Here is a 22137-nt window from a genome sequence, read left to right as displayed (position 1 = left end):
TAACAGACTTGAGAGGTGGGGACATGAGATTAAGAGATAATTCTGTAGAGTGGGCCCACTGTGCTGGTCCCCACATGCTTGCTTTTAATTCTTTAAAATTTTATTTATTTATTTAGGATACTGGGGATTGAACGCAGGGGCGCTCAACCACTGAGCCACATCCCCAGCCCTATTTTGTATTTTATTTAGAGACAGGGTCTCACTGAGTTATACAGGGACTTGCTAAGTTGCCAAGGCTGGCTTTGAACTGTTGGTCCCCCTTCCTCAGCGTTCTGAGCTGCTGGGATTACAGTCCTGTGCTGCTGGGCTGGGCCCACACTCTTGCTTTTAAAAAAAAAAAAAGTTTACCTGTGGCCCTGCCTAGCTTAAGTCAATAGGACTGCTATATTCTCAGCAATAGCCCATTACCTGCAGAAGAACTAATAGGCCCAGAAATACAAGTTACCCTGAAGTTTCTGAAGGGACATTTTGACCTTTATACCAACCAAAGATTCTGGGTCAGAAAGAGACAGGATTTCATAGGTTCTGACTCCTTCCTAGCCACTGGAACCTTCCTTATCACATCACAAGGGAGCAAGACTTCTAGGGTGGACAACTGCATCTTCCCAATTTCAGAGTGGGGGTGGTGTCCAAATTCATCGAGTTTCAACCCCCTTAAAAATCCCGGACTTTGTGAAAAATATGCTTTTTTGTCCAGAGACAGTTCAGGTCACTCCACGGCCACACTGTACTCATCTCTCTTATTTCATTTTCCCAGATAAACTACTTGTTGATCTGTATAACCCACCCAAAACCTTTGTGTGAGTTTGTAAAGAGCCAGCTGTCTTTAGGACCCAACACCTGCCTTGAGGCCCTGCAAGCCACTTTTGGCTGCAGCTCTGAGGGCGGCAGACATGCTACAATGTTCCGTGTCTCCACCAATTACTTTACTGATTAACTCCTATTATTTTTTCTGGTTACTTTTTCAGATCTGCCTTTTCTAAACTCTTACTCAACAACTTGGCCTGAGATAATTAACAATTTCTGGTCAGGGCACACTATGATGAAATTGGAAGGTCTTGATTGGAATCCATTTACCCACAGCCCTTTATGGGGTAAGAGCCTGAGGCTTACATTTTTGGTCTTTTTGGTGGACAGACATTGTCTTATGGCAGTTGAAGGCTTCCGGCCAGGTTACTCTGACATGCCTGGAGGCTGGTAATTGTAAGTCCCTGAACACCCATGCCCTTTAGGGTAAAAAGACCACTTTGTCTTCCTTTTGCCCTCTCATCTTTACCTCTGGACCAGCAGAACATCATGGGACCTCACTCAGGGTTCAAATCAATGGGAACTCTAATGCACATTAAAGGTAAAAAGCATTTTTAATCTCTTTGGTTTAAAGTACTTCAATCTAAAACTCCTCTTCTTATACTGTATTACAGGATTACCTATAGGTTTCTTTGCTTCTTGATATCTGCCCATCTTAGGCTTGCTATCCTATTTGGGCCACTCGGACTTAAATGTTTATTCTTTCTTTTCTTTTATTTAATTTTTTTTTTTAGTTGTACATGGACACAATACCTTTTTTAATTTTTATGTGGTACTGAGCATTGAATCCAGTGTCTTCCACATGCAAGGCGAGCACTCTACCACTGAGCTACAACCCCAGCCCAGTTGTTCTTTCTTTTTTTTGTATTCTGGGATTATGTTCTTAATAAATTTCTCTCTAAATGCCAGAGTGGGAGGGGGAAAGGTAGAGAGACTGAACAGACCAGCTAAAAAAAAACTCTGGGTCTTTTCAGGGATGCTCAAGAAGACCCTTTAGGTATTGCCTTAAGGACAATATAAACATTGCCCAAAGTGCAGGTAGGTCAGCTCCAAAATTTCAGAGCACCAAGCAAGCCAACATCAGGCCCAGGAATTGGGAACGTCAGGGGACACTCACTTTTCATAGATGCTCTTTTCTATCCAGATATAAAACATTGATAAAAGGGAAAATCCCTGTTTCTTTTTCTTGAAAGCCTTTTTCTATGGTCTACCCTCTCCCCTGATCTCATAGGCTCTCATACTTTCTAAATGTCTTGATTGACTCTGATCTAATTCAAAAGTGCACTCTTGTCTAATATAAGTATTCTCTGTGTTTTTGTTTGTTTTTGATACTGATGACTGAACCCAGGGATGGTTTAACACTAACCTACATCCACAGACGTTTTTATTTTCACCCATTTATTTATTTATAATTGTAAGTGGATACAATATCTTTATTTTTTTATCTTTATGTGGTGCTGAGGATTGAACCCAGTGCCTCAGCCATGCTAGGTGAGCGCTCTATCACTGAGCCACAACACCAGCTCCCTTATTTATTTATTTATTTAGGGATAGGGTCTGGCCAAGTTGCTGGCTTTGAGCTTGGATCCTCCTGTATTGCCTCCCTGATCTGGTGTGTTTTTTTTTGGGGGGGGGGTGGATACTGGGAATTGAACTCAAGGGCACTGAACCACTGAGCCACATCCCCAGCTCTATTTTATATTTTATTTAGAGACAGGGTCTCAGTTGCTTACTGCCTCAATGTTGCTGAGGCTGGCTTTGAACTTGCAATCCTCCCGTCTCAGCTTCCCGAGCTCCTGGGATTACAGGCTTATGCCACCATTTCAGGCCTATGTATTCTTTTATTAGAGTAATTATAGCCATTTCATTTTGGGGAGGAAAAAACTCTGCTTTTTGGAGCTCCTGGTTTTTCTGGCAAATTGACCCTTGGTTCTATATGCCTATATTAATATAATTTTGTTCTGATTTGTTTTGTCTAACTGGAGTCTTTGGTTTTTTTGCCCTGTGTCTATCAAATTTTCCCCCTGCTATCTTTATTCTAAGGCCAGTTATTCAAGGGTTAACTCTCAAATTACCGGAAACTGAAAGAAAAGAGATCTTCCCCCTAAGAGGGCCCTATGGAGAGAAATTAACAGTGGTGATGATCAGAATGAATCTGCCCCCTGGAGGAGAAGTGGCCACCTGAACCTTTGATTTCAGTGTCCACAGTGGCTGACAGACTGTGCTCCAAACACCCACAGATGTACAAGCCTTCCCTGTGTCTGAGTCATATTGTAAAAGATATGGCAGGCTCTGAAGCTTTCTTTTGTCCCTACCTGTGGGAACCTAATACCTAGTAAAAAGCTATAAAATCTGTTTCCTGTATGTTTTTTGAGAGAGAGAGAATTTTAATATTTATTTTTTTAGTTTTCGGGCAGACACAACATCTTTGTTTGTATGTGGTGCTGAGGATCGAACCCAGGCCGCACGCATGCCAGGCGAGCGCACTACTGCTTGAGCCACAGCTACAGCCCCAGCCCCTTCCTGTATGTTTTTATGCACAAATTGTATATTGTTTGTTGTGTCTATATAATTGTTTACTTGGTACCACAACTGGCTCATGAATAAGTGAGTACTCAAAAGTTAGGAAAATGAATCCAGATATCTTCTAGTTCATATGACTTAAATCTTTAAAAAAAAAAAAAATTATTTTAAATTGGTTAAAAAGATAAAAATAAAATGTCTTTAAAATTACTAATTCATGTGTTTTTCTAGGTGGCCAACCAAGTCTCTATAAAATATGAAATGTGTAATGTCCATTGCTTTAGGATTTTTCTTTGATAGGAAAAGTATCTAAAATGTTAAATTAAATTTTTTTAGGATTTTTTTTTTTTTTTTAAACAGGAAAATGACCTAAAATGGTAACTGTGCTTGCCTTGATTTTCTTGGTTAAATTAGGTTTAGGGGCTGGGGTTGTCACTCAGCGGTAGAGCTGAGACATTTAGAGCACGTGCAAGGCCCTGGGTTCAAGCCTCAGCACCACATAAAAATAAATAAATAAAATAAAGGTATTGTGTCCAACTACAACTAAAATATATATATATATATATATATATATATAAACTTAGGTTTAATGTAAATGGGATAAAGAATTATAAATGTATTTGTTAGAGGAGGCATCTGATTAATTTGCAAGTCAAAATACTAAAACATCAATCGCTAAACATAAATTCTCATGTGTGGTTTTCTTTTCTGTTGATTTCTTTCTTTTTTTTTTTTTTTTTGGTACCACTGAGCCACATCCCCACCCTATTTTGTATTTTATTTAGAGACAGGGTCTCGCTGAGTTGCTTAACACTAAGTTGCTTAATGCCTCACTTTTGCTGAGGCTGGCTTTGAACCTGTGATCCTCCTGCCTCAGCTTTCTGAACCACTGGTATTACAGGCATGTGCTACCAAGCCCAGCAATTCTAATATTTTTGGATTCTTGAATTTTGTAAAAAAAAAATATATATGGATCTATGAATTGTGGGGTTTTTTTAACATATATATTTTTAGTTGTAGATGAACACAATACCTTTATTTTGTTTATTTATTTTTATGTGGTGCTGAGGATTAAACCCAGTGCCTCACACTTGCAAGGCAAGCGCTCTACCACTGAGCTCCATTAAAAATATATTTATACAAAAATTATAGGTACAAACTGGGCATAGTGGTGAACTCCCAGTTACTTGGGAGTCTAAGGCAGGAGGATTGAAAGTTTGAGGCCAACCTGGGCAACCTAGAAAGACCCTGAGTCAAAATAAGAAGGGGTAGGGATGTAGCTCAGTGGTAGAACACCCCTGGGTTCCATCATGAGTAACACACATACACAGTTATAGGGATATTTTTTGGTAAGAAAAAATAAAAAAAATAAAGGGAGATATTTCTGGGTGAAAAGCATTTCATATGATAAAGTAATATTTTTTACCTAAAGTTCAAGATGGGGGAAAAAAAGAAGAAAACAGGTTAAAAGTAAGGAGGTAAACAAGTTGTAAAATATCTAAGTTTCAAAAAGTTTGTAGAAGTTAAATCTTGGAAAAATTCTGTGTTATTAAGTAGGCTACAATTAACATATCTAAAATAATTTAAGGGGTTTTCTGTGGTCAAAATTTAGTGTACTAATATAAAACCAAAATGTTTCTATATCTTAAAAATCATAGGAGTGGAGTTTGTGGCTCAGTGGTAGAGCGCTTGCCTAGCATGTGTGAGGCACTGGGTTCAATTCTTAACACAACATAAAAATAAATCAATAAAATAAAGGTCCATTGACATCTAAAAAATATTTAAAAAAATAAAAAAAATCATGGGGATTTCTTAAAACATTGATCTGCTCTTAGTTATCAAGATAATTCATTGTGTCTATTAGGTTTCATTTCATAGAAAAAAAGTCATAAAGGAATTAGAGTTTGCTTAAGTAAGTCTTTTTAAAAAATATTTAATTTCTTTTAGTTAGATGTGGACACAATGTCTTTATTTTACTTTATGTGGTGCTGAGGATTGAACCCAGTGCCTCACGCATTCTAGGCGTGCGCTATACCTTTGAGGCACAACCCCAGCCCTAAGTCTTTTAAATGATTGCTTCATAACTCTGGTTAAATTCTTATGTTATGGGCTGGGGATGTGGCTCAAGCGATAGCGCGCTCGCCTGGCATGCGTGCGGCCCCAGATTCGAGCCTCAGAACCACATACAAACAAAGATGTTGTGTCTGCCGAAAACTAAAAAATAAATATTAAAAAAATTTTTAAAAAATTCTTAAGTTATTACAAATACATTTGATACTCTAAGTATATGTGACTAGAGTCATGTGTACATCTGAGGATTAGATATGTATATCTGAGCTTTGTCTAAATGTTATGTAAGAGTTTATGAAATTAAAGCTGTATAAATTTAATCTAAATTAGAAGAACCAATAATTGTTCTCTTCTGTACAATGTACCTTTGTATCTGGAACTTAACATGTAGAAGGGTAAATAAAACTTGGCATTTCTGCCCTTTGTATTTGGTCTGCATATGTTTGCTTTGATTGGAAAATCACTTTATTGTACATAAGAGATATACTTGTGGACTGGGATTGTGGCTCAGTGGTAGAGTGCTTGCCTGAGGCACTGGATTCGTCCCCAGCACCACATAAAAATAAATAAAGGTACATCTACAACTAAAAATATTTTTTTAAAAAAAGAGAGATATACTTGTACATCAGGTAATAAGTCTTTGTGGCTATTAGCATTGTTTCCTAAACTTACAAGAAGTCTAGAACTATCCTTTGATTTTTTTTTTTCAGTGCTACATATGCTTATTATTACAATTATCCTACAACGTGGATTCTAAAAAGTTAAAACTAAGTTAAGGGCTGGGGTTGTGGCTCAGTGGTGGAGCGCTTGCCTAGAATGGATGAGGCACTGGGTTCAATCCTCAGGACCACATAAAAATAAATAAATAAACAAGCAAACAAATGAATAATAAAGGTTAAATTATTTTAAGAAAAACTTAGTTACCATAAAGACATCTCTTTAACTATGAAGCTGATTATTACTAGCATCTTTGTATATTAAGTGTATTTACATTCTCTGAGTGTTTAAATCTTTTAAAATGTAAAGCTTAAGAAAACATTTTACCAAGCTGGTATTCTTCAAACTAAGACTGTTTATAGCAATAGTCTTTTTCAGGCTTATATAAAAATAGCAGATTTCGTTTGGGCTCTATTTATGTCATCTAATGTTTCATAACTACATAAAAGTAACTTGTTACCCATAAGTTATATAAAAAAAAATTGTTACTCTTTACACTAAGGTTCTGTCTCTTGCCCTATTCCATATTGGAATGGTCCTGGTAGGCTAAAATTAAACTTGTTTAAAGCTCTGTTCAAAAGGATTTTTAACAAAAAATAAATCTCGCAATGGATTTTTATATGTGACTAAGTTGACAAGTCATCTATGGGGGTTTTTGTTTTGTTTTGTTTTGTTTTGTTTTTGGTAGTGGGGATTGAACTCAGGGGCACTCAACCACTGAGCCACATCCCCAGCCCTATTTTGTATTTTATTTAGGAATAGGATCTCACTGAGTTGCTTAGTGCCTTGCTATTGCTGAGGCTGGCTTTGAATTCGAGATTCTCCTGTCTTAACCTCCTGTGCCACTGGGATTATAGTCATGGGCCACCTCACCTGGCTGTTTATGGGTCTATTTATTTATTTATTTAAAAGGTTCCCTTTTTTTTCAGTTGTAGTTGGACACAATACCTTCATTTATTTATTTATTTATATGTAGTGCTGAGGATCGAACCCAGGACCTCGAACGTGCTAGGCGAACACTCTACCACTGAGCCACACTACCCCAGCCCCATGTTTATGGGTTTTTTAAAAAATTTTTTTTAGTTGTTGAGGAACCTTTATTTAATTAATATATTTATAGGTGGTGCTGAGAATTGAACCCAGTGCCTCACACATGCTAGGCAAGCACTCTACCACTTAACTACAATCCCAGCCCTATATATGGGTTTTTGATGCTAGAGATTGAACCCAAGGGCTCCTTACCCTGAGCTGCATCCCCAGTTATCCTTATTTTATGACATCCCCACTAAGGTGCTGAGGCTTGCCTCAAACTTGCAGTCCTTCTGCCTTAGTCTCTCAAGTGAGTGATATTATAGGCATGTAATATCAGGCATGTACCATCCTGGCATCTCTGGGTTTTTGTGGAGGCTAAATAGTTATAAAAGATATATTAGTGTTATTAAAGTATTTTTATGTGGTGCTGAGGATCAAACCCAGTGCCTCACATGTGTGAGGCAAGTGTACACACTGAGCTACAGCCCCTAGAAGTACTACTTCTAATAGAATAACCTGAGTTAATTTGAGATAATAAGCCATCACTCATCTATAGGACAGATAGGAGATAATACTGACTCCTAGTACTAATGCTGACCTCAATTAAATGGGAGGGTAATTGTAAAATTATAGACATTAAAATTAAACCCATTATGCCCACTTCAAGACAGGTGAAACTGGCCTTCTGGGTGTTTAAAACCAAGGCTTAAAAGATCAAAGCCAAGGAAGTAAAAAGGCTAAGAAAAAAAAAATAGCCTATATTTTAGCCTTTGCTTTCTAGGTGAAACAGGACCCTGGAAACAATAGGACCCCTGTGAGGGCCCTACAACTCCAGGTGAGTCAACCAACCTGATTCGGGGGATTTTGAGAATCCTAAACAGAAAGCCAACTAATGTATGTTCTGCAAAGAGTGTCTTTGGGGAGGAAAATATCCTTAATACTACAAAGGGAAGTCACCTATGGTCAACAAGATCCTGGCAGATGGCTCACTGACAGACAAAAAAAGTGGAGGGCTTCTCAAAAGTTCTCAAAAGTAACTTCTGAGAAGTCTCAGCTTATCTGAAAGGTTGGGGGAAAAAATTAATTTTTGACCAACATAGGAGTCACGTATTTAGTCGTAAACACTCATTAGGAAAGTATAACCAAAGCACAGTCAGATATTGTTGCTTTAAAGAAGATGACAGTGATTCTTTAGTTTTAATATTTTTTAGTTATACATGGACACAATATCTTTATTTTGTTTATTCATTTTTATTTTGTGCTGGGGATTAAACCCAGTGCCTCATATGTGTGAGGCAAGCACTCTGCCACTCAGCCACAACCCCAGCCCAACAATGATTCTTTTAATGAAACTTGTGATGTATGCTTATGTCAGCCCTATCAGAAGTAAGCATAGGCTAAGAGGTCATAAAAGAAGGGTTCTTGTGTAGGAATGCCTGACAGTATACAAAAGACTGCCAGAATCACAAGTTTGTCCTAAGTCAATTTGAGCTTATTCTCACAAACTTGCCAATCTTCCTAACCTCCTACAAAGATGGACTCATTGATATATCTTGACAACTCTGCTAATAACTACAGAAACTTTTTTTTTGGTGGTGGTGCTGGGATTAAACCCATGGCCTGGAGCATGCTATCATGCTAGACAAGTACTCTACCACTGAGCTACACCTTCAGCCCCTAACTCCACAAACATTAAATGACATCCACTCATAAATTAATGCCATGTCAGACCCTACCTTAAGCTTTTATGAGCTACTGTCTTTGTAGTTTTCAAGGACTGACTGATTTAAAAAATTTATTTTTATGCTACTTATTGCAGAAAAATAATGCTTTTCTGTCTTTATCATTGTATAAGCATGATCCCTCCCTTACATATGTCTTGTCTGGTTGCCTACCAGCTGCTAGTATAAAATGGTCCTGACATCCTGATGCTAAATACCCTTAACTGCCCATGCCCCACCTGACAGTGAACAAGAACTTAAGGTCACATCTCCAAACATTGCCCCCTCTCAGCAAAAAGCAGCCAAAATGAGTTGGTGACCAGTTAGCCTAAAAGAATTAAGGGACCTAAGTCCTTGAGGGGAAAAATGTTAGGTAACAGACAGTGGTGGGAATATAAGGTTAAGGGATAATTCTATAGACTGAGCCTAATGTGGTTTCTTTTTAAAAGCATCTTATCTGCCCTCCTGTCCTGGCTTAAGTCAATAGGATTCTCAGCAAACTACCTGTTATCTGCAGAAGAAATTCAGGTCCAGAAAGTCTCCTCCCTGCAGATAAGAAGAATACAACTTACCCTGAAGGGGGGGACATTTATGATTTTTATATCAACCAATGATTTCAGGACTCAAAAAGACAAGGATTTCACAGATTTTGGCTCCTTCCTCAGCCCTGGAACCTTCCATATCACATCAGAAGGGAGCAAGACTTCCTATGTCCAACATCTGCATCTTCCTGATTTTGGATTGTGAAGGGTTTCCAAATTCAGTAGTTTGAAATCCTTTAAAACTCCCTGGCTCTGTGAACAGTATACCACCCTCTCGGGAGGTATATGCTTATATCGTTATGCTTATCTCTGTTATTTCATTTTCCCAAATAAACTTCTGCTTGTTACTCAGACCAGCTTGAAATCCTTCCTATGGGTTCACAAAAAACTGGCAGTCTTTAGGATCCAGTGCCTGCTTCATGGCTCCACAGCTGCTTTTCAGAGCAGTAGCTCATGGAGTGGTCTGGTCCCACACTACAACAGTGACACCAAAGACCTTCATTCCCTTCTAGGCTAGTAGTGAAGCAAAGGCAGAGCTCTGTCACAACAGTGAACCTACTTTGGAATATTGGGGTGATAGTTGGACCTGGTGAACTTGGAAAGGAGGAAAAAATCAGTTAATAAATACAGCTATTGAGTGATTTGTAAACTACTATGGAGAAGGCAGAGGCTATAGACCTGGGTTTGAATTCCATCTGAAGTGGATTCACTGTGTTTGCTTTGGGTCACCAAATAGTTCTGGGTGTAGAGGAAGCAAATTTATCACATTGCCTGGCTTTTCATCCGCCTGGACTTCCATACCAGAGGCAGAGATTTAACAATCAAATCACAAAAAGTGTAATGCTAACAAAGAGTATATGGTAGCAAAGCAATAGTTAGGAGACAAGCAAAATTTGGTAGTCTGGCCGCCTGACTTTGAATATTGACTGTGTCTATGACTTTGCTTCTTTGTGGTGTCACTTCTGGTAAAAACAGTAATCTTACTGGACCAGGACCCTAGGCTTATGACCTCAATTTAACTGTAAATACTTTGAGAAAAGCCCTGTCTCCAAACACAGTCACAGTGAGGGTTAGGGCTTCAATGAATCAATTTTAAGAGAACACATTCAATTCATAACAAACTTCTAAGCACTTGTGAAATTAGTTTGAGCAGTATGCAAAAAACACTTGGAATAACATCTGGCCCATAGTAAGCTTGCAGAGTGCAGTGGCTCGTACCTGTAATCCCAGTGACTTGGGAGGCTCAAGCAGGACTGCAAGTTTGAGACCAGCCTCAGCAACTTAGTGAGATCCTGTCTCAAAAAAGGGCATGGGATGTAGCTCAGTTAACAAAGTTACCCAGGGTTCAATCCCCAGTCCCAGTAAATAAATTAGCTTGCAAGGAGTGTTCAGGTGACACCATAAAAAATTAAAGAGGGGATGGGCACTGATGAGCAGGAGAGGAGTGTAGAGAGCATTAAGAAAGTGGTCATAGCCAGGCATGGTGGCATACGCCTGTAATCCCAGCAACTCAGGAGACCAAGGCAAGAGGATTGCAAGTGCAAAGCCAGCCTCAGCAATTTAGCAAGGCCTTTAGCAACTGAGTGAGACTGTCTCAAAATAAAATAGGGCTGGAGATGTGGTTATAGCAACCCTGGGTTCAATCCCTGGTACGGGGGCGGGGGGAAGGTGTCAAGCTAAGCTTACTTAAGGAAGCAATAGGGAATCAAGACCTAAAGGAAATCTAAGAGAGCTACACAACAATCCTGGGGAAATAGTGGTTCTTATGAGGGAGCAGCTAATGCAAATGTCCTGAGGTAGGAAAGAATTGAACTCTAAGATGAAGAAATGAGGCAGGGGTTAGATGAATCAGGGCTTATTGATTGTGGGAAAATATTGGTCTTCATTCTGGGATCAATGTCATTATTTGACTATAAAAAGCTTGAGGGAATAAAAACTGGTAGTAATAGAGCCCAGCCCAGGAGTTTGAAAACTTGAGTTTGAATCTGGACTCCTTGACGAGATATGAATCCTTGTGAACACTTCCTCGCCGTGGGTAATGAGTTCCCACAACTGTTTTCAGAGGTATAGTAAAAATGCTTCTCTCCTAGGAGTGTGTGAAGACTTAAGGATGTGTGCCGCATATTCCTATGTCCTACCCCAAGCTCCCTAGGTGGTTATTCTGATGTAGGTGTATTAGTGTTCTGTTGCTGTTATCAATATACCTGACCAAAACAACTTAGAAGAGGGAGAGTTTATTTGGGCTCATGGCTTCAGAGGTTCAGTCCATGAACAGTTGGTTTTATCATTCAGGGCCCTAGGTGACGCAGAACATCATGGCAGAGGTTAGCTGCTCAGATCGTTAATCCAGGAAGGAGAAGAAAGCAGGGAAGGGGCTTCAAGGAAGAGGACCCCTTCCATGACACACACCCCAGTGACCCACCTCCTCTAGCCTTATCCTCCTGACCTATGATTACCATCAGTCAGTTCATCCAATCTAGGATGGATTGATTAGGTTACAGGTGTCATAATCTGATCATTACAACTCGGAATACTCTTGCATTAATTAGCACAAGAGCTTTGGGAGAATACCTCATATCCAAACCATAACATAGGGGTCTTTTAAACTTCACTTGGAGAAACATCACTCTAGGGAGTGATAGGAGGAAGAGTCCTCAGTAAACAGGGAAGTAAGAACATAATTCTGGGTTTTCAACAAGCCCAGCCTACCTGGCTCTCCACTCTTCATGGAGCTGGGTACCTATTGGGACCAACCAGGCACTTCCTTACTATTTCCCTTGGGAAGTGCCTTAGGTGGGATTTACCCCACCCCAGCAACTGGTCTTTGTTTCACAGAAAGACTCAGAGCTGTCATGGACCAGAATGGGGCCAGAGCTCAGAATCAGTAGGCTGAGTACTCTGACAAAACAGGTGCTGGCTCTGGTCTCAAGGAAGTTCTGTAGGGATGAGAGAAGATATAGGTACAATCTGAGCTCAGGTTGTACCTATGAGCTCAAGAGTTCTGGTCCCTGTGGGGCTGGCCCAGGCAATAGAAAGTCTGGGAGGTTCCAGATCACTAGAGCAAGAATCTAACAATTTAAAACAAGTTAAACACCTGGGTTAAAGTCGATGTTGCCTGAGTTACTAGCTGTGTGACTATGGGCAAGTTACTTCACTCTTGGAACCTCAGTTTATTCATCTATAAAATGGGGACAGTACTCTATCAGGAAGCAATGACAGAGTTAAATGAGGTAACATTCTCAGCAAAGTGTCTAGCTCTGAAAAGACTGAACAATTGAGAGGAGTAATTCTTGTCTCATCCAATCCTCACCAAACCCCATGAGGTAAGTACTATTTTTACCTCCATTTTTCAGATGAGAAAACTGAGGTTCTAAGACATGCAGTAAACCACACAAAGTTTGCATCAGCTGGGAAGTGATGGAGGCAAGATTTGAAGCTGGTCATTCTGGCTTCAGAGGCTGTACACTAAGCCACAATGCTGTATTGTTCCTCTGAACCTTGGTTCCTTTATCTGTGAAAAGAATTTTTCTCATGGTGTTGACATGAAGGGTAAGTGGGTTAATGCATGTAAACAGAGCTTAGGATAGTGCCTGGTATTTGGCAAGTGCTTAGTAAATGTGCAAATGTTGTACTACTATGTGCTCCCCATCCCCAGTCTGCTATCATTTTTTGAAAGGGGGAAACTTTATCAGGCAGATTCTCCAGAGATGGCCTGATAGGGATAGTGAGTGCATCATCCAGAGATGAGGAGGGATCCCTGGAAACCAGGAGGAATTTGAGCCATCTGGTAAGGCTAGAATCCAAATCCTTTAGCTCACCTTTAAGCCTTGGAATTCAATGAGAAAAGTGAACCAAGCTGAGGGTTAAATGGAGTTGTGTGATATTGGGGCCAAAGGGAAGGTGCAGAACGAACCTGGGGAAGCAGGCCTCAAGTGAAGGATTGGTGTGATTTGGAACAACCAGGAAAAGTCTGGGAACTGGCATGGTACAGAAGCCATGGGAATTTCTTTAGTAGGACACAGGGAGCATCACACAATACCTGAGGGAGAAGACTGGCTGCATGGGTGAGGGGCAGGGCAGTGAGTAGGAATTAGGCAGTGTCTACAAAGAGAAACCTTTCCTAGAATAAGGGTCCCTGAGCCTCTTGATATTTCTCCCAACACCCTCTTCGGTCAGCTCCATCCTCCTCAATCCCAGTGTCATAACTTAGAAGCCACCAACCTCTGAGACATACAGCAGAGGAGGAAATGGGCCTAAAAACAAGCCCTGATGTCACTGAGATTTCATAGTAAGTTACCCACAGGGCAGAAGTAGAGCCTTGGCACACCTGGCTCTCCCTTCTGGGTCTCACCCTCCCCACCCCCAGCTGCAGCTGCTGAGCTCTCTTTAAGTGGATCTGTTATAATCCTCTTCCCTTCATCCTCCCGGGAGGATGAGCTGGTGTTAAGACCAGTGCAGCTGTTAATCCTATTTCCTTGCAACCATGATCCCAGGAGCAGCTGGATAGATGGTATCTGGGCTCTGGACCAGAAATTAAGGACCCCAACAAGACCTTTTGTTCCATGAGGCCTCACTAGATCAGAGAGAACTCAGAAAGGTTTCTAACTGCTAGCAGTAGCTCAGGTTGCCTGTAGAGAGAAAGATCCCCATTACCAGAGTTATGAGAACAGGAGCCCAATAGGGATTCCAGAGCAGAGGGTGGACCAGGATTCCTGTCTGGGGTGGAGTCCTTTGCAGCTGTGCAAGGCCAGAATTATCTGAACAGTTGCTTCTCTGCGAGTTAACTAACTAGAGAGGAAAAACAACACACATATGGGGGACCTATCTCTTCCAGGCAGTGCCAACCACCACATTTAGCTCATTGGCTCCTCCCTCTTCTAGGCCCAGTACTGTATTCCTTGGGCCTTTGGAGAACTTTAAACCACGCCCACTCTGGTTACCCTGCAGCCTTCCACAGGACTCTGCATCTTTGAGTCCCTCCGAGATGGATACCTGGTTCATTCATACCCTTAATGAGCAGATCACAGAGGAAACAACAGACTATCAGAATTAGGAATGGTTGACAGGGAGGATATGGGAGCCCCATGGTTTGGGCAGAGTAACCAGGTGGGAAATGCAGATAAGTTAGGGTTCCCTCTGAAGCTTTGCTGAGGAGAGAGACCTTAAGGAATAGAAGAAGAATGTGGCTTTGGTCTAACCTTGCTTCTCTTGCAGAGAAGCCCTGCCCGCCATGGAGGTGGAGGCTGCAGAAGCCCGATCCCCAGCCCCAGGCTACAAGCGCTCTGGCCGACGCTATAAGTGCCTGTCCTGTACCAAGACATTTCCAAATGCTCCCAGAGCAGCACGCCATGCTGCCACACATACACCTGCAGACTGCCCAGAGGAAGTGGCCGAGGTGAAGCCAAAGCCAGAGTCAGAACCCAAGGCAGAGGAAGCCAGTGGAGACAAGGTGTCAGGCTCAGCAGTTAAGCCTCGGCCCTATGCATGCCCGCTGTGCCCCAAGGCCTACAAGACTGCACCAGAGCTGCGCAGCCACAGTCGAAGCCACACGGGCGAGAAGCCCTTCCCGTGCCCAGAGTGTGGCCGCCGCTTCATGCAGCCCGTGTGCCTGCGGGTGCACCTAGCCTCACATGCTGGTGAGCTGCCCTTCCGATGTGCACACTGCCCCAAGGCTTATGGGGCTCTGTCCAAGCTGAAGATCCACCAGCGCGGTCACACGGGAGAGCGGCCCTATGCTTGCGCCGACTGTGGCAAGAGTTTCGCGGACCCTTCGGTGTTCCGCAAGCACCGGCGCACGCACGCTGGGCTTCGACCTTACGGCTGTGAGCGCTGTGGCAAGGCCTACGCCGAGCTCAAGGACCTCCGCAACCACGAGCGGTGAGCTGTTTGTCCATGGGTGGGAAAACCATTGCCACTGCTGTAACCAGTGGGGCCTGGGGTTGAGTTTCAAAAAACAAAATGAGTCAATGGGAAGGTGGGCCTGGGCACGTGGGCGAAGTTGGTGTCCCTGGTTAGAGAGGGGATGGGTTTGGGGGACAGGGCAGAACACCTGGAGATGGAACCCTGAAGGAAGATGGCATTGGATTGGCCTAGCAGGTAGGACACAGCTGGAAAGGGGCGGGGTGTTCAGTGGAGCCTGGTTGTGCATAGGGCCTGGTCCAGGGCTCTTTGGTGTGCGTCTGAAAGTTTCTTTCTAGGGTGGAGCCCTGTGTGACTCCTGGGGATTGGGAGGAAGCCCCCCCAGGCCCCTCAGTTAGTCTAGAGAGACAAAAGGATTCTGTCACCTTCCTGGGTCTGTCACCTTCATGTCTGGTCTTCCATACTCCCACAGGTCCCACACCGGTGAACGACCCTTCCTGTGCTCTGAGTGCGGGAAGAGCTTCTCCCGCTCATCTTCCCTCACCTGCCACCAGCGTATTCATGCGGCCCAAAAGCCCTATCGCTGCCCGGCCTGTGGTAAGGGCTTCACGCAGCTCAGCTCCTACCAGAGCCATGAGCGCACTCACTCTGGTGAGAAGCCCTTCCTCTGCCCACGTTGTGGCCGCATGTTCTCTGACCCCTCGAGCTTCCGGCGCCACCAGCGGGCTCACGAGGGTGTGAAGCCTTACCGCTGCGAGAAGTGTGGCAAGGACTTCCGGCAGCCGGCAGACCTGGCCATGCACCGGCGGGTGCACACAGGCGATCGACCCTTCAAGTGCCTGCAATGCGACAAGACATTTGTGGCATCTTGGGACCTCAAGCGGCACGCTTTGGTGCACTCTGGCCAGCGGCCCTTCCGCTGTGAGGAGTGTGGGCGAGCCTTTGCTGAGCGTGCCAGTCTCACCAAGCACAGCCGTGTGCACTCTGGTGAGCGCCCTTTCCACTGTAACGCCTGCGGAAAATCCTTTGTGGTATCATCAAGCCTCAGGAAGCACGAACGGACCCATCGAAGCAGTGAGGCTTCTGAGGCTACTCCCCAACAGGAGCTGGTAGTGGGACTGGCGCTGCCTGTTGGCGTTGCGAGTGAAGGCTCTGCCGCCCCAGTAGCAGGTACAGGGCTAGGGGACCCTCCAGCAGGACTGCTAGGGCTGCCCCCAGAGTCAGGTGGTGTGATGGCCACACAGTGGCAAGTGGTTGGCATGACTGTGGAACATGTGGAGTGCCGGGATGCTGGTGTTGGGGAGGCTCCCAGTTCCTTGGGAGGGACAGGAGAGGTGGGAGGTGAGGAAGTTGATGAGAAGCCACCACAGTTTGTATGTAGAGAGTGCAAGGAGACCTTCACCACCCTGACATTACTGCGAAGGCATGAGCGGTCACACCCAGAACTCCGGCCCTTCCCTTGCACCCAATGTGGCAAGAGCTTCTCAGACAGGGCTGGGCTGCGCAAGCACACTCGCACCCACAGCTCTGTGCGCCCCTATGCCTGCCCCCACTGTCCCAAGGCTTTCTTGAGTGCCAGTGACCTTCGCAAGCATGAACGCACCCACCCTGTACCCATGGGAACCCCCACACCCTTGGAACCCCTTGTGGCTTTGCTAGGAATGCCTGAAGAGGGGCCAGCCTGAAACTGGTGGCTCTCTCTACCACATTCCCTGGAGCTCAGCCTGGACAGGGTGCCTCCTGAACCGATTTGTACCCAGCTCACTCCATAGACTCCAGATCCCTGCCCCTAGGCAACTAGCTCACCTGTTACCTAAGAGAGCTGGGGATAGTGGAGACCAGCAGCATCTGTGACAGGGTTCTCTCTGAGTAACACTCATTAAAGCATTCACTTTGACACTGGGTTGTCTTCTGTGTTCTGGTTGGGGGTGAGTGGGTTGGGAGTTTGGGCACCAGATAAGATCCAGTGATGAAGCCTGGCCTGACAGATTAGAAACTAAAAGGGCCTTTGGATGCCTCATATCCTAAAGTATGTTTGGGGATGTATTATGACAAAGGATTCCCTGGCCAAGTACATACAGGAAATTTCCTGTGCCTTTCTTGGGAATCCTTGGTTATTAAAAGTTGTATTAGATTTGTGGGGAAGGGGGATATTAGGGATTGAACCCAGGGGTACTCTACCACTGAGATCCCCAACCTTTTTATTTTTTAATATTATTTTTAATTTTTTTAAAAAATTTTTTTGAGACAGGGTTTTGCTAAGTTTTGCTGAGGTGAGGCTGGTCTTGAACTTGAGATTCTCCTGCTGCAGCCTCCCAAGATAGTAGACTACAGGAATATGCCCCCATACCCAGATGATTAAGTTTTATTAAAAGGCATTAAATACTGCAATGAGTAAATCTATTTAGCTTTGTTTAGCCAATACTTATGACCATGAAACTGAGTAGTTCTCTTATCCTTTTATAGATAATAAACTGAGGCAAATATTATGTTAGAAAGTATACTTGGAGGAAAAAAGGGTTTCCATTCACAACAAAACCATAAACTACAAAGGAATAAATCTCACAAGAAATGTTCAGAACCTATAAAAGAAAATGATATATCTGGCCTAAAGGACAAAATTTAAGTAAATGGGTACATACTATGTACCTGAATGAAAAAAGTCATTATTAAAAGATGTTAATTCTGGGGGCTGGGGTTGTAGCTTAGTGGTAGAGCGCTTGCCTTGCATACATGAGGCCCTGGATTTGATCCTCAGCACTACGTAAATAAATAAAAAGTTAAAAAAAAAAAAAAAGATGTTAATTCTGGGCTGGGGTTGTGGCTCAGTGGTAGAGTGTTTGCCTAGCATGTGTGAGGCACTGGGTTCGATTCTCAGCGACACATAAAAATAAATAAATAAAGGTAATGTGTTCATCTACAACTAAAAAAAAAGTGTAAATTCTCACCAGGTGTGGTGACACACACCTGTCATCCCAGTGGCACTGGAGGTTGAGACAGGAGGAGGTGCTAAGCAACTCAGTGAGACCCTGTCTCTAAATAAAATACAAAATAGGGCTGGAGATGTAGCTCAGGGGTCAAGTGCCCCTGAGTTCAGGCCCATACCAAAAAAAAAAAAAGTTAATTCTCCGTAATTTAATCCTTGAATTTATTGCCATCCTAAGAACTGTTTTAACAGAATTTGAAAATTTGTAGCTCATATGCAGTGGTGTGTGTGTGTGTGTGTGTGTGTGTGTGCTGGAGTTTCAACTCAGGGCTTCAAACATGCTGAGCACATACTTTATCATTGAACTACATTCCCAGCCCATGATACTGTTTTTTTTGGTTTTGTTTTTAAATGGTAGAGGTGGCATATTTGACATACTAGATAATCAAACACCAATACACTGGAGTAAAAACACAGGATATATATATATATATATATATATATATATATATATATATATATATATATATATATATGTTGTAGATGGACACAATACCTTTATTTTATTTATCTATCTTTATGTGGTGCTGAGCATTGAAACACAGGACCTCACACATGCTAGGCAAGCACTATATCACTGAGCTACAACCCCAGCCCAAAACACAGGATATTACTGGCACAAAATCAACAAATGGAGTGAGAAAGAAGGTTTAGAGATAGCCTTGAATATTTCTGCGAATTTAGTTTATGATCAATGTAATTGTTTGAATTAGTGGAGGGGAAAGTGACTAATAGGTTTCCTTGAAAGATAACTAATATGAGGCCCTAGGCTCAATCCCTAGTCTCTAAGACTGCAAAAGAAAGGAAGAACGGGGGAAAAATGGCATGCAGATACCACATATGCTAGTCAACAGATAACCTTGGGTAACCAAGGATAACATGGGTCTCACCTACGTTTAGGAAAGATCCACAGTTCTTAGCCCAGACAACCCACTCCTTTTCTGACACTCCAGGTACTCCATATCCTAGTCCAAGCTCCCTGAGGACACACACTAAGAATTATTTTAACAGCTTCATTTAGATGTAATTCACGTACAATAAAAATTTACCCATCTAAAGCATACAGCTGTTTTTCACTTTATTCACAGTGTCAGGCAGCCATTACAATCTAATTCTAGCATACTTTTATCCTCCTAAAAGAAACTATACCCACTATTGCTTATTCCTTATTCCTCCCTGCCACAATACCACAAGCCCCAATCAATCATTGATCCACCTTCTTTCTATGCATTTGCCTATTCTGGACATTTCAAGTAAATGTGGTCTTTTGTGACTGACTTCTTTCACTTAGCCTTATGGTTTCAAGGTCTACTCATTTTGTAGTTTTATCACTACCTTATTATTTTTGTCAAATAATGTTCCATTGTATGAATATATATATTATTTATCCATTCATTAGTTGATGGATTTGGGGGTTATTTCCATTTTGGGCCATTGTGAGTAATGCAGCTATAAACATTTCACATACAGATTTTTGTGCAGATGTGTTTTCAGTTCTCTAGTATATATATTAGGAATTGCTGGGTCATATGGTAACTCTATGTTTAACTATCTGAAGAAATGTCAGGCTGTTTTCCAAACTGGTTTACATTCCCATTAGCAAGGTTTGAGTGTTCTAATTTCTCTACATTTTCACTAACACTTGATCTTTTTTTTTTTAAGAGAGAGAATTTTTTTTTTAAAGAGAGAATTTTTTTTTAATATTTATTTTTTAGTTATCGGCGGGCACAACATCTTTGTTTTTTCTTTTTTTGTATGTGGTGCTGAGGATCGAACCCGGGCCGCACACATGCCAGGCGAGCGCGCTACCACTTGAGTCACATCCCCAGCCCGAGAGAGAATTTTTTTAATATTTATTTATTTTTTTTTAGTTTTCAGTGGACACAACATCTTTTTTACTTTTTTTTTAATGTGGTGCTGAGGATCGAACCCAGTGCCCTGTGCATGCCAGGCGAGTGTGTTACCGCTTGAGCCACATCCCCAGCCCAATACTTGTTCTTGTCTGTCTTTTTTATTACAGTTATTCTACTGTGTGAGAATATCATGATTTTGATTTGTGTTTCTCTGATTGCATGTGATGTTGAGCTTATATATTTATTGGTCATTTAGATAAATGTCTAGTCTAGCCTATTTTTTTTCTTATTTTTTTTAGTTATAGATGGACACAATATCTTTATTTTTGTTTTTGTTTATTTTTATGTGGCGCTGAGGATGGAACCCAGTGCTTCACATGTGTGAGGCAAGTGCTCTGCCACTGAGCCACAATCCCAGACCAAGTCTAGCCTATTTTTAAATTGGGGGTTTTTGTCTTTTTATTGGTAAGAGGTAAGAGTTCTTTCTGTGTTCTAAGTACAGTTTATGATTTGTAAAATGTTTTCCCATTGTATGAGTTGTTTTCACTTTTATGCATGCATATGCGTGTGTGTATGCGTGTGTGTGTGTGTGTGTGTGTGTGTGTGTGTGTTATGTGTGTGAACTGAACCCAGGGACACGCTACCACTGAGCTGCATCCCCAGCCCCCTTTTTAAGTCAGGGTTGAGTTGCTGAAGCTGACCTTGAACTTGAGATCCTCCTGCATTACCTCCTGAGTTGCTGGTATTACAGGCATACACCACCATGCCTGGCTGAGTATTGCCATCTTAAGAATATTAGATCTTCTCACCCATGAGATGTTTTTTTCATTTAGTCAGATTTTTTTTTTTTTTTTTTTGGTACCAGGGGCACTTAACCACTGGGCCACATCCCCAGCCCATTTTTGAATTTTATTTAGAGACAGGGTCTCACTGCTGGCTTTGAACTCTCAATCCTCCTGCCTCAGCCTCCCAAGTCACTGGGATTACAGGTATGCACCACTGTACCCTACTAGTTAGATCTTTAATTTCTTCTTATTTTTACCTTTTAATGTAGTGCTGAGGTTAGAACCCAGTGCCTCACATGAGCGAGGCAAGCGCTCTGCCACTGAGCCACAACCCCAGCCCAGATCTTTAATTTTTTTCAATAGTATTTTATAGTTTTCAGTATATAAATTGTATACTCCTTTTGCTAATTTTATATCAAAGTGTTATATTTCTTTTGTTGATATTACAAACTGTGTATTTCATTTTTGGATTGTTTATTGCTAGTGATGAGAAATACAATATATTTTTGTATACTATTCTTGTGTTCTATAGCCTTGCTGAACTTGTTTATTAGCACTAATGGTTTTGTTTTTTTGTTTTTTGTTTTTTGTTTTTTTTTGTGTGTGTGTGTATGTCCCTGAGAACTTTCTGTATACAAGATCATGTTATCTGTAAATGGATCTTCCTTTTCAATCTGGATGCCTTTTATTTCTTTTTCTTGTCTAATTTTCCAAACTAAAACTTTCATATGTGTTAAATAGAAGTGGTGGGAGTAGATGTCCTTGTTTTGTTCCTGATCTCAGGAGGAAAGCACCCAATCTTTCACAATTAATTATGATATTTGCTGTGAATTATTCATAGATGCCTTTTGATAATTAGCACATCGAGGAAGTTTCCTTTTACTTCTGTTAAGCTTTTTTTTTAATTATGAAAGCATTGAATTTTATCAAATGTATTTTCTGTGTCTATTGAGATCATGTTTTTGTTTTTGTTTTTGTGGTAAACTGGGATCAAACCCAGGGCTTTGCTCATGATAGGCAAGTGAGCTACAATCCCCAACCTGTTTTTTCTTTATTTTACTAATAGCCTGTATTAAATTAATTCACTGTTTGATGTTAAACCTACTTTATATTCCTAGGATAAATCCCTCTTGGTCATGCTGTATAATCCTTTTGTCTGTATTGCTGGATTGGTTTGCTAGTATTTTGTTGATGATTTTGTGTCTGTATTCTTAAGAATATTGATCTGTAGTTTTCTTGTGA

At 41.8% G+C, this 22137-nt stretch overlaps 1 protein-coding gene across 11 annotated transcripts in view; it reads left to right on the top strand.

Moving 5' to 3' along the window:
- Nucleotides 1-22137, top strand: part of Znf668 (zinc finger protein 668) — a 23498-nt gene extending 1361 nt beyond the window's left edge. For 3 of the 11 annotated variants that reach the window (XM_046454393.2, XM_046454392.2, XM_058582669.1), the window contains 2 exons: nt 14627-15289; nt 15744-22137. In XM_046454393.2, the coding sequence (XP_046310349.1) occupies nt 14643-15289; nt 15744-16956 (1860 nt within the window). In that variant the 5' untranslated portion in view covers nt 14627-14642 and the 3' untranslated portion in view covers nt 16957-22137. Of the gene's footprint in view, nt 1-24; nt 1349-4064; nt 12962-14626; nt 15290-15743 lie in introns of those variants that run through there. The other 8 variants (XM_046454396.2, XM_046454398.2, XM_046454394.2 and 5 more) reach the window with 7 other exon arrangements.

This window comes from Marmota monax, unplaced genomic scaffold, assembly GCF_021218885.2.
Source record: "Marmota monax isolate L192 unplaced genomic scaffold, Marmota_monax_Labrador192_F-V1.1 WCK01_AAM20220418_F8-fsc00086, whole genome shotgun sequence".
Taxonomy (NCBI): domain Eukaryota; kingdom Metazoa; phylum Chordata; class Mammalia; order Rodentia; family Sciuridae; genus Marmota; species Marmota monax.
This window is presented reverse-complemented; position numbering and strand designations above follow the sequence as displayed.